We start from the raw sequence: 13,524 nt of genomic DNA on the forward strand, positions 1-13,524 counted from the left end.
CATCTTGAATCTGTGTGTGTGCACAGGATGTGCTACTAAAACTGATTTTATTGCTGATTGTAAACTTGGGTTACTCTCTTTTTTCTCCCATGCTTACAAAACACCAGTCATTTAATACATAAACCATGTATAATTTATTACAAGAAAAATAATAGCATAATTTCAGTAAAAATTAAACTTATTCCAAATCATTTACTAAATATGAACAGTTTCAAAAATAATATCTCTTCTAGCAAAAGCTTTTATACAAAAGATAATAATTTACTTTGTAACATTTTTGAGTTCTTGTACACCATGGAAATAAGCATCAACTTTGATTTTCTGATATTGCAAGAAAATAACATTGTTTTCCTAGTAGATGTTATTTACACATAAAAGTAGATAAGCAGGTCCAGTAGGAAATACAGAATTCCTGCTTCATCTAATCAAGGATTTAGAAATAATGTCTAGGTGATTGGTACAATTACTACTTCCTCCTGTACGTATGTCAATTACAAACCTATTCAAGTGGAAAAAAAAGATGCTTGCAGTTTAGAAATAACTTCAAGTATCCCTAGAGCCACTTCTCAGGTTTTCATAGCTTCTAAATCCTCACTAAAATAAAAGTCATTAACAAGTAAGAAGTTTCATGAACACCTTTCAGAAAGGAGGTGCATGGCTTTGGCATCGGGATTAAACTTGGCACAACACAAGCACGTGTGCAAGCATGCTGCAAGCTGTAGCAACCATTTTGTTTCTACAGAAGAATTGTGAGCTTTCTGTTCACAGAACAATGGAACCTAAAGTGTCAACATTTACTCCACTGCTTGCACATTACACAGCCTGCTTTATGAAGAGATTCTGCTTGGCATATATATCTCAGCTGATCAGAAGTCATTTTTAATAATCCAGCTCTCTTGCTAAATCTCTGGCAAGCATCACCCTGAACAGCCCAAGATGTGGGAAAAAATCCTTTCTTGCTAAAATTCTCCAATAGGAGATGTTGCATAAAAAATAGACAAACTTGTTCACTTCTTGACATATTATAACCACCAGGTTTCTGTCCCTCATGTCAATTATTGAACATTTTAATTCATTATTACCAACATCTGGCACACAGAGGAGTGTGCCTTTACAGGCAGTTTTCCAGAGGATAGCAGTGACGAAGAGCGGTCTGGTAGATACAGGTAAGTCTGCAGTTCATGACAGTGGAATGAGAAGCTGTCACTTGAGAGTTTCATTGGCTGAATAAAACATTGTCTTCCCCATATAACACAGCTGGGTCTTCCATGCTTTCCAGTAAAGTGTGAGAGGTTTCATACTCACAATGTGGCAATGATGATTCTTTTGTAACACTGGACATCAACTGGCTCCAGGTGATATCTATGTTTTTGAAAGCATGTAATAGAAAAATTCCAATTATAATACTGGAGAATCCACTGAGGGTCCCAAGGATGTCATCCAGGTCCATACTACTCCATTCCTTGAACAGGATGATGGAACATGTCACCACTGTGGTGGTGAAACACACGTAATAAATAGGTGTCACTAGAGATGTGTTAAATGTGTCCAGTGCTTTGTTGAGATAATTGATCTGGGTGCTGACTGAGAGCAATAGGATTCCCACCAAAACATAAACCAGGGGATGTCGATAAACTGGCTTCCACTCCAGCATTTCTTTAATGGCAATGCCCAGGCCTTTGACAGATGACACAGAGAAGGCACCAATAAGTGAACAAATTAAAACGTAGATCAGTATATTAGTTTGACCTCTCCGTGGAGCCGCAATGAAAATCAACACGAGGACAACAGATATTAGGAGAACAGCAAATGCAACAAACGCTGTATGAAAGAGGAAAGATGAAATATCAGACTATGTTCAAACACATGCTAAAAGTCACTCAACTTCAAGTCAATTTCTCTAAGAACTGGAGCACAAACTCAGTGCATTGAAATAAACACAAAATACATGCTTTGTATTTAAAATGCCAACTATATGTTTAATTTTTGATTGTAGGAGCTTTTAAATTATGAGCTGACTCATGAACTAACTTGAATTTAGCTCATTTTGTCCTATGCTACACTCATCCATATGAAATTCTTCCGCTTCTCAAACACACATTCTCTTTGAAGTGTACTCCAGGGCTACCTCAAGGATATTTGTTTGAATTAGTATGAACGACTGCTTACTTAGAGCAAGGTAGTAATTGGGACTTAGAATTGAACAGCATTTCAAATGAAGTACGTTAAGAACTGGTTGAAAGTAACCTTATTTAAAGCTGTGATTTATTTTAAGTGGAAGTAACTTGGCGTATAGAGCCTCAGAACTCCTCAACGTGCTGGAGGGCAGGAAGACTCAGTGCATCATTTCTTAGTCGAATAATCTGCAAGAAGCCATGTAAGATGAGCTGCTTTTAAGCCTGCATCTTTGGGAAATACGGTACGTGTGCAGAACCCGTTTGTGCTCACGCATTTATTAAGGGATTCTGGGCTTCTAGCACAATCAGCCTAAGAAAGTTCTGCAGCCAGGATGTTCTGATTAGATATCCCAATCCACTCACTCACCAACAGATCCAAAGAAGGGAGAGCACATCAAAATCTGTCATGTGTCTGCCATGATATATGTCAGCTTAAGTGTACAGACCTGGATCTTGCAGTTTTATTTCCATCTCATCCAATGAGGTGATCTCCTCCTCCTCTGGGGCATGAATAACCATGACTGTAGAACCCAAAGCACTCAGAACACAGCCCAACTTGCCGTGAATATTCAGCTTCTCCTTCAGAAAGTAGGATGACAATATAGCACTGACAAAACAGAAATAAAAGGTTCAGGTCCAACAGACATGGGAGACTTTGTAATATGAGCAACTTGAAGACTCTTGAATTTGGATATAGGGGAAACATGCTTGAAACAACCAAATTACAAGAAGTTTTGCACAACAAAGGTCAATCTGAAGTTTTAGGGGAGTTTAGCAACTCTGATCAGATCCCTCTAGGTTGAAGGGTCTGAATTTCTTAAGGAACTTGTCATTAGTGATTGCCTGGGTCAGAGGTATGGGCTGCTTATACAGAGCCCTCGGACACTCACAGCTGATCATGTGAGCTGTTGTTTTCTCATAAAAATGGTTTAAAGCACTCCATTTGCCATGAGAACAAACACAAGCAAGTTTACGTGACAGCTCCTCACCATCTCTCTCTGAGCTCTCTAGAGGATTAAGATTTAACCTAAGGATAACATGACCCCAAAAAAGGCAACCAAAGAGTGGCTATGGTCAAGAATTACACACAACCTTAGGCATAGCCACATGCGTACTGATGTAGTCATGAACAGTTTTTCAACCTGTTGATCAAATTTCAGTTATTTTTTGCATTGACATTAAGTTCTCACAAGCTTTCTGTGAAAAATCGCCACCTGCATGAAAGGAGGGGCAGCAGCCAGCCAGGTGATTAGTGTGAATCTGCCAAAAATGCGTAGTAAGTGAGTCTTGATATAAAATTATGCTTCTATTACAAAAAACGTTTTTGAAAACATTTTAAGGGGAGAATGCCGTATTTTCTTCTTAAGTTTTGTCCATACTGAGAAACAGAATAAGGTGGGTTTTTTTAGGAAAGTGTCATTTCTCTAGGAGGAAATAAGTTGCAGCCTTCTAACACTGTGCATCAGCTGTATACCAGGTATATGCTGGTAAGAAACACACAAGGAATATGTGGAAGGCTGCTGCAAAGACTGGATCAGTCTTTGAGACAAGACTTCATTCCCTCTACCCAGGAAATTAATTTCCAAATAATCAAGGGATCCTCCTTGCTGAGGAAAAACAAGCCTTTCTTATCTGTATTTGCCCTTCAGTTTTCTTGTTAAAATTATCTGCTGTTAACCAAAGACATTATTTTTCCCTCAGGCAGTGAATGATCAGTTTGCTTCCAGTTTGCACTGACCTTATGAGAACACTCAGTGCACCCAAAGGGGTAACTAAGGTTGCTGGTGCAAAGGCATAAGCAGCAGAGTTTGCAGCTTCTCCCAATCCCACTGCAGAAGAAAGAACATTTGGATGAACACAATGGAAGTAAGGACTGGAGAAAGTTATATGCATATCCCCTAAGTACTGTGTGCAGTATGACTACGATGACAAAGCTGAAGGCAGGCATTTACAGGACAGCCCTGCGCTGCCTACACCTTCCTGTAAGGAACAGTGACAATGTGTAGAAGCTGGACAGATTCAACCATATTGTTTCTGACTAGATGATAAAGAAGAGGCTGTTGTTCTGCAAAGAACCCCAAAGAGCAAACAAAATAGATAACAGAATTGTTTCAGTCATAAAGGTGATTGCAAAGATATTTCTTTTAACTGAGGTGGGTGAAAAAATAGAGAATGAATTTGTTAAAAATGAACTGTTCTATGCAGCGTTTATATATAGTTGAGAGATAAAGGGTGACTTACTTGAAAGCAGTCCAGCCCACCAAAGCCATTCTTTCAAGTAGGAATACCCACCATGCCCTGGAAATGGGGAAAAAAATCTCACCTTAGAAGAGAGAAATCACCTTATTTTAACAAAAAAGCACAGCTTCACATTTGGATCAAATCATATAGAGTATAGAAACATCCTGTTATCTGGATGTGACATTAATATTTTGTCTGAATTTGACTCACATCTTTATTAATCACTCTGCTGCTTTATGACTTGTGAGAAATGGTTTTGACTAATTCACACCGAGGAAAAGTGACAAGAAAAAGTGAAGTGTCAACTAAGATTCTTGATGAGCTTAACAAATGTTTTGAAGTACCTTCCCAGGTCAGATCCAGTATATTCTTATACAGAGATCTGCCTTTTGACTCTGCTTATGATTTAAATCGAAAGAAATTAGAAAGAAAAATGTCACTGCATGCATTAATTTTTGCACAAAATGTAAGTAAATTGTGCGTTCAGTTACATCATTTTTTCAAGTGAAAAGTGAAATCTCTGAAATAACAGATCTTGCAATAAATGCAACAAACAAAAGAATAACCGCTACCTCTGTGCATGTAAATGCCGTAAAGGGAATTATCAGGTCAGTCTGAAGAGGTTTTTTTAAACCTCTTGACACATTTCTAGTTCTGCATCTGCTGCCATCAATGGAAGTTAGTTGTACTATCTGTAGAAGCTCTTATGATAAATACTTCTATAGCTCACTCCACTTTTGGCTTTTAAGAATACAGGAGATCTAATGACCATTTCACAACTTCCCATCTCAAAGGAAACAGAAAAAAAATTAAGGAAAAATAATAAAGACTTCTTGAAGATTAGAACAAAGGCAGAACTTCATTTGGTATCTGGCTGCTGTCACGGAGGAGTTGTATGGCAGTGCTAACATAACTGGTACTGGAACCATCAAGCCATGCCCAGCAGGAACGCTGCTTACCAGCACGGGGAACTCCTTTGGTGGCCAGCTTCAGGAGGCCCTTCTTCTTCAGGATGAAGCTGGATCCAATGAAGATGTTGGAACTGACTGCCAGAGCCAGGCCAATGTAGGGCTGGTACTGGCTTCCTGCAGGTTTAGAAGGCCTCAGGCTTGTTTCATTAAAAGTCCCATCCATAGGGGAGAGGGGAGAAGGAGGGATTTGGCCCCACTGAAGGCCTGGCCCCGGGCCTGGTAGATATGATGGCATGAGCCCAAAAACAGCACCTGAGGGAGGAAGCAGGGAGAGCTGTTCACTCACCAGGCACAGCTCTGAAAGTGCCTGACCCTGTGCTGTTTGCTCCTTTCCATGTCCCCTCTGGCCCTACGGATAGATCCTGGTGTCAGCACAAAATCCACACAACACATACAGTTCTGTCCCAGCTAACCTGAAACCTCACAATAAAGTGTTCTATTCCGTGCACAGATCCCGTCTCCAGAACACAAACCCACAGCCAAATCCATGAAAAAAGAAAAGAACAAAAGGAGGAATTATTTTGCATGGGGGAGCACCAGTAGTACATCATACAGCAGTTTAGGCAGAAGTTCCAGTTTTTTGTTATTAAAGCACACACGTAGTGGGGATCATACAATTAGGCTGAAACAGCTTTTGAGGACAGTCTGTTTTTTTGAAAGAAAGGTTTTATTGCTAAGATATACATCAGCAGTTTATAGTTTAACATAAGTACAAAAGCTTAGTCTCTTGTAATTTACAGAAAGCATTGAATAAAACAAATCATTTTGTTTTCTGTGCTTCCCCTGTAATTAAATGACACACGAAGGAATCATCCTACTAATGGCACCAATATACTTTTTCTTTTTTTCAACTGAAAAAACATTTGGATATTTAGTAGAAAAGGACGTGCCTCTGTGTCTCCTCCTACCTAAACTATAGAAGTATTAATGTTGTGTCAGAATTACTTCATTACACTATTAACAATAATTAACCTTGGATAATTCACCTAATACTGCTTAGGAAGGAAAATGTAAAACATCAGAAGAATTAAAAATGGCATGAAGTTTGACAGCTTCTCGGTATCTTCATTTGCAGCTGAGAATGCTGACACTAAGAGGTACCACCGTGTACAAGTAAGGAGTGAAGAACACCTGCTCTAGAGTGTCCTGTGCCACACAGTGAAGCAAACACACTGCTGTAAGATTCCACTTGATTTTCAGGCTCTGCAATCATATTTCCTTGCTTGCCAAGAGAGTTTCTATCTAACAGAAGTTGGTTTGAATTGCTAAGTCAGACTTTTATAAAAACGGTTGCACAGGATGGGTATGCCCATATACTGCAGGTGAAAATTAAAATCCTGCAGTTACAATACATTAATTCATAGTATGAGGATACTACTTTTCTGAAATCATGCAATTTCTAGAAATTGCAACTGAATAATCCAAAAGAAATAGGATAGAAGAAAAGAAACAGGAACAAGAAATACAGATTTGCATCTGTACCGGAAAATATCTTTAAATCCCAAAGTATTAGTGTAAAGTATTACCATGGTTTCCCAGCTTGGAGAGCTCCTAGGTCATGTCCTCCTGCCTGCCTCATGCTCCTCTCTCCTGCTCCCTTACCCCGAGACCTACTGCCTGCCAGCTAACTCGGGTGGTCTTTGGCTGCAGCACACCCTGCTGAGCACTCCTGTACGGATTTGTTCCCATTTGCTGTGGGACTGTGAAGGCTCAAGAACAAAGCTATTCAATCTGCTTTGTCACAGAGTGAATTGAATATGTTTTATGAGAGGCATTAGCTGCTCTGCAGCAAATACTTGTAAATGAACAAGAGGGAAAACAAAGATAATCTGAGACATGACGCAGAAGAAAGGTAGCAGAATGTGATTTTAAAACATGTAACTTTAATCAAACTGGGTGAGCTGATCTACTTAGACAGTAGAAATAAAAGTTTCCATTACAGTTTGAGTTTCTTTTGTATCAGTAAAAAAAACAAACAAACAAACAACTCAGTGTCAGGTTAGGGTTGATGTATTTTGACAGCCAGGATTTCCCACACAGCTGTTTATATACGTGTTGTCATTGCATACAGCGCAAATGCAACATGACCTGAATATGTCATCTGCTCCTGCAAATGGCCGGGTCACCTCTGCAGAATGTGTGCCATAGGCACACTGAAGATTTCCTAAATGTCTGCAACGTGGCCAGAGCTACTCCTCTGCTGAGTGGCCAGAAAACCCAGAAAAGTTTTGGATTTCTCAACTGCCATCTGGCAAAAAAATGTATATCCAAGAAAACCTGGATATATGGCTAGCTGCTCTTGTACACTCTATGGATTATCTGAAAAAAATCCTTCAGGAAAGGAGAATTCACAAATATTACAGTATTTTTTTCCATCTGCAAAGTAACACGGCTTTAGTTTTGTTTCTTAGAGGTACCTGGATCAAAGAAAAAGTTGCAAAGTAAATAACATTAAAAAGAGAGAGAGAGAGAGAGAGAGAGAGAGAGAGAGAGAGAAAAGGAATGAAACATCGAGTGGATTGCTTAACTTCTTACAATGATGCTAAACAGGACTGGCGAAGGCTGTAACACCACTTGGCTACTGCAGGCCTTGTGTTGAGAGGCAGCAGCAGCCTTTAATTAAAAGAAAGCACAAAAACTCTTCATAAATATGGTCTGTTAACAACCCAAGGTTGTAAATGTTTTTTTTTTGTGTGTGTGCCAGTGTGCTGTGTTTTTACAGGGAAGAAAACAACACTCTTCTCTTTTTTTTTTTTTTTTTTTTTTTTTTTTTTTTTTTTTTTTTTTGTGAATGGTGCACTTGTCTACCTGTTGAAAATGGCAGCTTACTCCTTTCTATATGATACTACTACTTGTTCTTCAGTTTTCTGTTCCCCATCAGACTGTATGACACTTAATAATGAAAACTTCATCATGACACCTGCAGAACATCACTGAGTGACTGCCACCCCTTTCTGAAACCCAATCATTGCCCACATTTACAAAGAGAGCCTGGATCTTTGGTATGTCCCCTCTACCAGCTGAGAAGTGCCACTTTGAGCAGCTCTGGCCACTGTTTATTATTTATTATCATTTGTTCCACTTGCAAAAGAACGATGGTATTCTGCAGCTCAAAGAATGGAGGGAGAGGTGGAAAAAGGAGCCTGGTGTGTCTCTGTGGCCCATTGCAAACAATTTAAGGGTTGTTTGGAAAAGCTGCAAGAGTCAATGGGCTCCCAAGGAAGGTGGTTCACACAGCACCTGGTTTCTGTAGCTAAGCTGGTTTCCCCTCCCCACTCCCAAATGTCAACGTGAAACAGTCACCAGGGCTGCTCCTTCAGAAATAAACGCTGGGAGCTCTGACTCAAGACTGATAGCAACAGGAAACCATCCAGAGCTGGAGGTGGCCACCAATTCACTTCTGACTGTTTTCCTGATAAGGTGTTTCCTCAGCCACCCGAGTGCCATTTGACGACAGGTGGCAGACAGGCAGGGTTCACTGCTCATACCCAGTGTAACTTTCTGCAGTGCTGCAGTCCCACAGAAGCCAGTGACTGCCGTGTCCCACAGGCTGGCAGTTACAGCCTCACCCCCCCTCCCCCCAGCATGCCGCTCCCACCTCATCCCAACAGCCATTTGCTTCTACCAGATGCATAACCGTCCACTTTCGCTGCATTCCCAGGCCGGGTCACGCTGGCAGGAGCCGTACCCACTTCTCCCACTCGGGGAGATGCCAGCCCATCCCTATTAACCCCCGACCGTGCGGTTTACAGCTTCCCGGCACACCCGCGTTCCCAGAAACACACAAAAGAAACTGAAAAGCGAGTTTACAGCTACAAAACAGCGCCCGAAAGACAAACACGCGAATTATTACCACCATTTCAGCAGACGGGCGCTCCTCGCCCCCCGCTCACACCGCCCACCCACGGCAGGAGCCCTCCCAGCGCCACAACCCCCGGCCAGCACCTGCGTGACCTCACGGCGGAGTAAAGCAGCCGTCATCGCAGCAGCCCCGTGGTGGAGGGACAGATGCTCATTGCTCACAGCAGCAGAGTTTCCTGCTTCCGAGCCGCTTCTTATTCAGAACTCCGCGCAACGCGGCGGTCTCGCAGCCGCGCGAAGCCGCGCACCCCCCGCGCAGGACCGAGCGGCGGAGCCCCGCGCAGCACTGACCGATCGCGCCCCGTGGCTGCCCTGCGCCTGCGGGAGCCCAGCGCCGGCTCCGCAGCTGGCGGGAGGAGGTGGCGGCGGCGGAGGCTCCGCCCGGTCCCTTACCTGGCCCTTGTTTGTCCCTTGTCCGTCCCGCCCCGAAGGAGGCGGCCCGTGGGACGCCTCGTGTGCCGCGTCCGTCGTTTGCGAGCCCAGGTCCTGGCGTGACCGGACCGGTGTCTGCCCGTCCCTGGACAGCTGCTGCATCCGGCCGGCTCTCTCATTTCTGCTACAGCAGGGTGCCCTCGCAACCCAAAAAGCCGACCTTAACCTGCGCCGCATCAAAAGAAGTTTGGCCAGCAGGTCGAGGGAGGTGATCCTAACCCCTCTGCTCTGTGTTGGTGAGGCCTCACCCCGAGCCCTCAGTACAGGAGTGATACAGACCTACCTGCTGGAGCACTTCCAGGGGTGCATTCATGGTGTGTTGTAGTAAGACTGGAGGAAATGGTTCCAAACTGGAAGAGAGGAGATTGAAAATAAGGAAGAAATTTTTTACAATAAGGATGGTGAGCCTGTGGAACTGGTTGCCCAGAATGTTGGTGGAAGCCCGTCTCTGGAGACATTGAGGACAGGCCGGATGGGGCTCTGAGCACCTGATTGAGCTGTAGATGTCCATTGCAGGGCAGTTGGGCTAGGTAATCTCTAAGGGTCCCTCCCAGCTCAAATGATTTAACGATGCTCTAATTTTACTTTGTTCCTATTCACTTCTGGGAGAAGAGGTGAGCATTTTGAGCATGCAACTACAAAAAGCATGCAACATGTTGCCCATGCTGTTCTTTGCCACTTGTTCCATAGGCAGGTAGCAGATTCTGGTGCTGTTTGCCCAGAGGTGGGTGAACAGAAGCAACTAGCCTATGGCTCTCTCATGTGTCGTGCTCCCAGTTTCCTGCACAGCAACTGAAGCTCACTAAGTGTTGCTCCTGCAAGCAGCTCAACTGACCATTCTGCAGAGTGCTCACTGTGGTTCTGGTGTTCACTGTGGTCCCCAGCAGAATACTGAGGAACAATGTGGTTAATACTTCTGTAGGTATATTTCTCCATCAGCCAGCTCCTTTAGTAGATGATGGATGTTGAAGTATTTTTAATTAAGGAAGAGAATATTTAATCTGAGATACACTTATTTCTCTACTGAAATATAGATTGTGCCATAGAAGGGCTTGGACTGGAAAAAGTCCACCCAGTTCCAACCCCCTGAGTGGGTAGGGCTGCCACCTATTAGCTCAGGCTGCCCAGGGCCCCATCCAATCTGGTCTTGAGAACTTCCAGGTATGAGACACCCTCAGCTTCTCCAGGCAGCTGTGCCAGTGCCTCATTGCCCTCCTAGTGAAGAATTTCTTTCTGAAGTCTAAATAAGTCTCCCCTGTTTTAGTTTAAAATCATTACCTCTTGTTCTCTCAATATTAGCCCATGTACAGAGTTGGTCTCCATCCTCCATGAAGTACTGGAAGGCTGTGGTGAGGTCTTCTGGAGCCTTCTCTTCTCCAGACTGAACAAGCCCAGCTTCTTCAATCTTTCCACACAGAAAAGGTGCTCCAGACCTCTGAACATCATCCAAGCCTCCTCTGGATGAACAGATCTGAATATTCTTTGCGCTGGTGCTTCAGGCCTGGGCACAGTACTCCAGGTGGGGCCTCACAAGGAGAAAATAGAGGGGGGCAATCCCCTCCATCTCCCTACTGGCCACTCTTCTTCTGATGGAGCCCAGAATATTTGATATCTGGGCTGCAGTGCACACACACACACACACACACACACACACACACACACACACATTTCTTTATATAGCTCCTATTTCATGTTTTAAAATCTGCAATAAACTGTCAAAACACAATAAAAATTCTTTTCTGAAAAAAAAAGTTAAAAAAATATGAAAATCCAAGACAGCAGACTGGCAATTTATAACATAATTACAAAAGTTAGTGGGTTCACAGAATCACAGAATCACAGAACTGTAGGGGTTGGAAGGGACCTCCAGAGATCATCAAGTCCAACCCCCCTGCCAAAGCAGGTTCCCTACAGCAGGTCGCACAGGTGGGCATCCAGGCAGGTCTTGAACATCTCCAGAGAAGGAGACTCCACCACCTCCCTGGGCAGCCTGTTCCAGTGCTCCGTCACCTCACTGTAAAGAAGTTCTTGCACACATTTGTGCGGAACTTCCTATGCTGCAATTTCCAGCCGTTTCCCCTTGTCCTGTCTCCACTCACCACTGAAAAGAGTCCGTCCTCACCATTCTGCCCCCCACTCCTTTGATATTTATAGACCTGGATCAGGTCCTCTCTCAGTCTTCTTTTCTCAAGGCTGAACAGACCCAGTTCACTCAGCCTTTCCTCATAGGAGAGATGCTCCAGGCCCTTCACCATCTTTGTGGCCCTCCGCTGGACTCTTTCCAAGAGATCCCTGTCTTTTTTGTACTGGGGAGCCCAGAACTGGACGCAGTACTCCAGATGAGGCCTCACCAGGGCAGAGTAGAGGGGGAGGATCACCTCCTTTGACCTGCTGGCTACGCTCTTTTTAATGCACCCCAGTAAGCCATTGGCCTTTTTGGCCACAAGGGCACACTGCTGGCTCATGGCCAACCTGTCATCCACCAGGACGCCCAGGTACCTCTCCGCAGAGCTCCTCTCCAGCAGGTCATCCCCCAACCTGTACTGGTGCATGCAGTTATTCCTCCCCAGATGCAAGACTCTACGCTTGCTTTTGTTAAACCTCATCCGGTTGTTTTTTTTTTTGCCCAGCTCTCCAGCCTGTCCAGGTCTCGCTGAAATTTCATGCATATATTTTTCATTGATGATTTATAGTACGCTGCATACTCAGCAAGTTTCAAAGAACTTTGAGACAATGCCTGGAAGAAAGAAAGTGCGTAAGATTCATTTATCAACAGTGATATATTTTTCTTTATTTTGGATGATGTGTAAAGGTCAACTGGGTAAGAAATTAAGGTCTTGATATACAATCTTATCATATGAGATAAAGAGGAGAATAATGTGAGTTTACCCTTTGGAATGGCATATGTGACTGATTTAGATCAATGCCTGCAGCATCAGCTAATGCAAATAAATCAGTGCATCTCCTCTTATGCCAGTGGACCTCTGCCAGCTACAGCTAAGAAAAGATCAGTCCTATTGTGTACAAAATAACAGATTTTGACAGTCAGAGCAATTCTGTGGCAGTTTTCATTTTTTCCAAAAGAAAATAAAGGAAAATGCTACAAGAAGCTGTTATTGTTTTTTGTACTGTTTTTCCTTGGAAAATGGAGAAGAAAGTTGTGTTAAAATTCTGTAACCTATGCAAAGAATGTTTTTGCTGAAACTGACTGCCAAGCAAACTCTGATCTTAACTGTTAATTTTTGATAAAAATAGAACAACCTAAAGACAACTTTAAAATTTTACATTTATAAGTAAAATTGTCATCAGAAACCTCCTTTTTCTGCCCCACTGATAAAACCTGTGGAGTTCAGACCTGTAGGAACAACGTGTAAAGGAAGTAATCTCAACTGGTACAAGAAACTGTGCTTCTGGATTGTGGTTCAATAGGATCAAAATGCTATGCTTGCTGTGAAATTACTAGTCCTGTACAAGGTGCCTTAAAAATGCACAGAGAGTGTCTTCTTATCTGTTATACTACAACAAATGGCAATCAAGAATATGTATATCAAGTTTATTTTCACCACAGTGCATTTTCTACTGCTTTTATCAGAGGCAGTACCATATGTTAATGATTTTTTTTTTTTAAATAAAAAGACTTGATCTCAATGGAATAACTTTTGTCTGTATTTTAGCAAAATTACTCTGAATAATCAGCCCAGCTTTCCCATGTTACTTTAGCCTGAAATAAAATTCTACTAAACTAAACAGAAATCCAGCCAGACTATTCAGAGTTAGGGGCACTTTTGTATGGTCACCATTATCTATTTTCTATACAAGTGAAGAGCTTTGACATAGGATCC

General features: G+C 42.7%; 1 protein-coding gene across 2 annotated transcripts; it reads right to left on the minus strand.

Moving 5' to 3' along the window:
* Positions 1–270: 270 nt before the first annotated feature.
* NIPAL1 (NIPA like domain containing 1) lies at positions 271–9,421 on the minus strand. Of its 2 annotated transcripts, none has more exons than XM_042871421.1 (6): positions 9,335–9,421; positions 5,378–5,641; positions 4,419–4,475; positions 3,916–4,006; positions 2,624–2,784; positions 271–1,821 (listed from the first exon to the last, which is right to left on the minus strand). In XM_042871421.1, the coding sequence occupies exons 2-6, from the start codon at positions 5,622–5,624 to the stop codon at positions 1,217–1,219; spliced, it is 1,161 nt and encodes a 386-aa protein (XP_042727355.1). In that variant the 5' UTR covers positions 5,625–5,641; positions 9,335–9,421; the 3' UTR covers positions 271–1,216. The 2 variants fall into 2 exon arrangements, with proteins under 2 accessions (XP_042727355.1, XP_042727356.1); XM_042871422.1 differs by lacking the exon at positions 9,335–9,421 and adding an exon at positions 8,988–9,143.
* Positions 9,422–13,524: the final 4,103 nt, after the last annotated feature.

This window comes from Lagopus leucura, unplaced genomic scaffold, assembly GCF_019238085.1.
Source record: "Lagopus leucura isolate 7727_CA_CO unplaced genomic scaffold, USGS_WTPT01 Super-Scaffold_100004, whole genome shotgun sequence".
NCBI classification, from domain to species: Eukaryota; Metazoa; Chordata; class Aves; order Galliformes; family Phasianidae; genus Lagopus; species Lagopus leucura.